The sequence below is a fragment of the Colobus angolensis genome, unplaced genomic scaffold (genome assembly GCF_000951035.1).
Source record: "Colobus angolensis palliatus isolate OR3802 unplaced genomic scaffold, Cang.pa_1.0 Scaffold83, whole genome shotgun sequence".
NCBI lineage: Eukaryota > Metazoa > Chordata > Mammalia > Primates > Cercopithecidae > Colobus > Colobus angolensis.
This window is the reverse complement of record NW_012122154.1, coordinates 4,135,762-4,138,479: the sequence shown is the minus strand read 5'-3', so window position 1 is coordinate 4,138,479 and position 2,718 is coordinate 4,135,762. Positions and strand designations below refer to the sequence as shown.

General features: G+C 46.9%; 1 protein-coding gene across 1 annotated transcript in view; it reads right to left on the bottom strand.

The window, feature by feature from the left end:
• MED1 (mediator complex subunit 1) overlaps positions 1-2,718 on the bottom strand; it is a 56,076-nt gene that overhangs the window by 16,243 nt on the left and 37,115 nt on the right. The window contains exon 13 of the mRNA XM_011929956.1: positions 1,078-1,279. Coding sequence (XP_011785346.1) covers positions 1,078-1,279 — 202 coding nt within the window. The remainder of the gene's footprint in view (positions 1-1,077; positions 1,280-2,718) is intronic.

Genomic DNA, 2,718 nt, shown 5'->3' with positions numbered 1-2,718 from the left:
AAAGAGTTAAGAACATTGCAAAAAGCAGTGGTCTCCAAATGCTAATCTACAGACTGGTTCCATCAAAATGATTTGTGGAGTTTAGATTCCTAACTCTTCCCACTGAGATTATCAGTTCATCTGCATGTGGAAACAAAGCATCTGTGATTTTTTTTTTTTTTTTTTTTGAGAAGGAGTCTCACTCTGTCGCCCAGGCTCAAGTGCAGTAATGCAGTCTCAGTTCACTGCAACCTCCGCCTCCTGGGTTCAAGTGATTCTCCTGCCTCAGACTCCCAAGTAGCTGGGACTACAGGTGTGCACCACCACGCCCAGCTAATTTTTGTATTTTTAGTAGAGCCGGGGTTTCACTATGTTGGCCAGGATGGTCTCGATCTCTTGACCTCATGACCTGCCCACCTCAGCCTCCCAATGTGCTGGAATTATAGGCACAAACCACTACACCCAGCCTGGTGTTTCGTTTTTGATACAGGGTCTTACTGTGTTACCCAGACTGGAGTGCAGTGGTGCAATCTGAGCTCACTGCATCCTCTGCCTCCCAGGTTCAAGCGACAAACCTGCCTCAGGATCCCGAGTAGCTGGGACCACAGGCACACACCACAGCTGGCTACGTTTTACTAGCGACGGGGTTTTGCCATGTTCCTCAGACTGATTTCAAATCATGGGCTCAACTGATTTGCCCACCTTGGCCTCCCAAAGTGCTGGGATTACAGGGGTGAGCCACCACACCTGGCCATAATCTGTAGTGTTAAAAGCTCCACAGGTTTGATCTTTTTGTTTTTTTTTTTTGAGAGAGAGTCTTACTCTGTCACCCAGGATAGAGTGCAATGGCATGATCTAAGCTCCCTGCAACCTCCGCCTCCCGGGTTCAAGCAATTCTCCTGCCTCAGCCTCCCAAGTAGCTGGGACTACAGTTGTGAACCACAACGTACAGCTAATTTGCTTGATTTTTGTGCCAAAAATGAAAAAAAAGAAAAACACTTTAAGTTCCACAGGTGATTCTGATGGGCCACCAATTAAAAAACCACTAGAAAAGTAAGTTTCCATCTTCCTGTAAGCATATCAAAGGAAAGGCAGTACCTTCTTTCAGAATAGTTCTTTTGACACAGCTTCCAATGAGGGTGTTATAGGCCACTTGGTGTCTGATCAGATTTAGGATAAGAGGAACTCGGCCAGGGTGCTGAAAGGTGATTTTGCTAACAAGGGTTCCCTGTAGACTTCGGCCATCTGGAAGAGGAGCATCCTTGTTGAGGAAATAGCAGTGCTGCTGACCAGGAAGAGCCTGGGCAAAAAGAACAGTTAACGAGTGCTATTTAGTTACCTATTGTATTCCAACCACAAAGTACCCTGAAAAAATCTGCTCAAAAAAGTGCAGAAAAGTCTCCACAGTGAATGTTTTCATCAGCTGATATTATAAATGCCAATCAATTACTCATTAGGCTGAAAAGATGTCTTTTTAGTAAATGCACAATGCTAGTGGTTTCCTAATCTAACATAAAAACTACCTTAGAAATCTATATTAAAGAGGTTCCTAAACCATAAAATGCAAAATCTCTTTTTTTTTTTGAGACGGCGTCTCCCTCTGTCACCTAGGCTGGAGTGCAGTGGCACAATCTTGGCTCACTGCAAGCTCCGCCTCCTGGGTTCACGCCATTCTCCTGCCTCAGCCTCCCGAGTGGCTGGGACTATAGGCACCCGCCACCATGCCCGGCTAATTTTTTTTTATTTTTAGTAGGGATGGTGTTTCACCGTGTTAGCCAGGATTGTCTCCATCTCCTGCCTCGTGATCCACCCACCTGGGCCTCCCAAAGTGCTGGGATTACAGGTGTAAGCCACCAACCCCGACCACAAAATCTCTATTTTTTTTTTTTTTTTGAGATGGAGTCTCGCTCTGTCACCCAGGCTGGAGTGCAGTGGCCAGATCTCAGCTCACTGCAAGCTCCGCCTCCCGGGTTCACGCCGTTCTCCTGCCTCAGCCTCCCGAGTAGTTGGGACTACAGGCACCGCCACCTCACCCGGCTAGTTTTTTGTATTTTTAGTAGAGACAGGGTTTCACCGTATTAGCCAGGATGGTCTCGATCTCCTGACCTCGTGATCCGCCCGTCTCGGCCTCCCAAAGTGCTGGGATTACAGGCTTGAGCCACCGCGCCTGGCCTATTCTTAATAAAACACCTACATAATAATAATGCAGCCAGAATTTGGTAACTACTATAGTCTATTGTCAAAGATTCAAATAAATTCAAGTCCAGATGAGGTTTTGGAACATTCCATTATTATTATTATTTTTGAGACAGGGTTTCACTCCCATTACCCAGGATGGAGTATAATGGTGCAACCTTGGCTTATTGCAATCTCCACCTCCCAGGATGAAGCCCCTCAGCCTCCCGAGTAGCTGAGACTACAGGCGTGAGCAACCACGTCTGCCAAATTTTTGTTTTTTTGGTTTTTTTTTCTGTAGAGACAGGATTTTGCTGGAGGCTGAGGCAGGAGAATCGCTTGAACCTGGGAGGCAGAGGCTGCAGTGAGCCGATATTGCACCACTGCACTCCAGCTCGGGCACAAAAAAAAAAGACAGGCGCGGTGGCTTGGGCCTATAATCCTAGCACTTTGGGAGGCTGAGAAGGGTGGATCACGAGGTCAAGAGATAAACCAGCCTGGCCAACACGGTGAAACCCCATCTCTACTAAAAATAAAAAAATTGGCTGGGCGTGGTGGCGCACA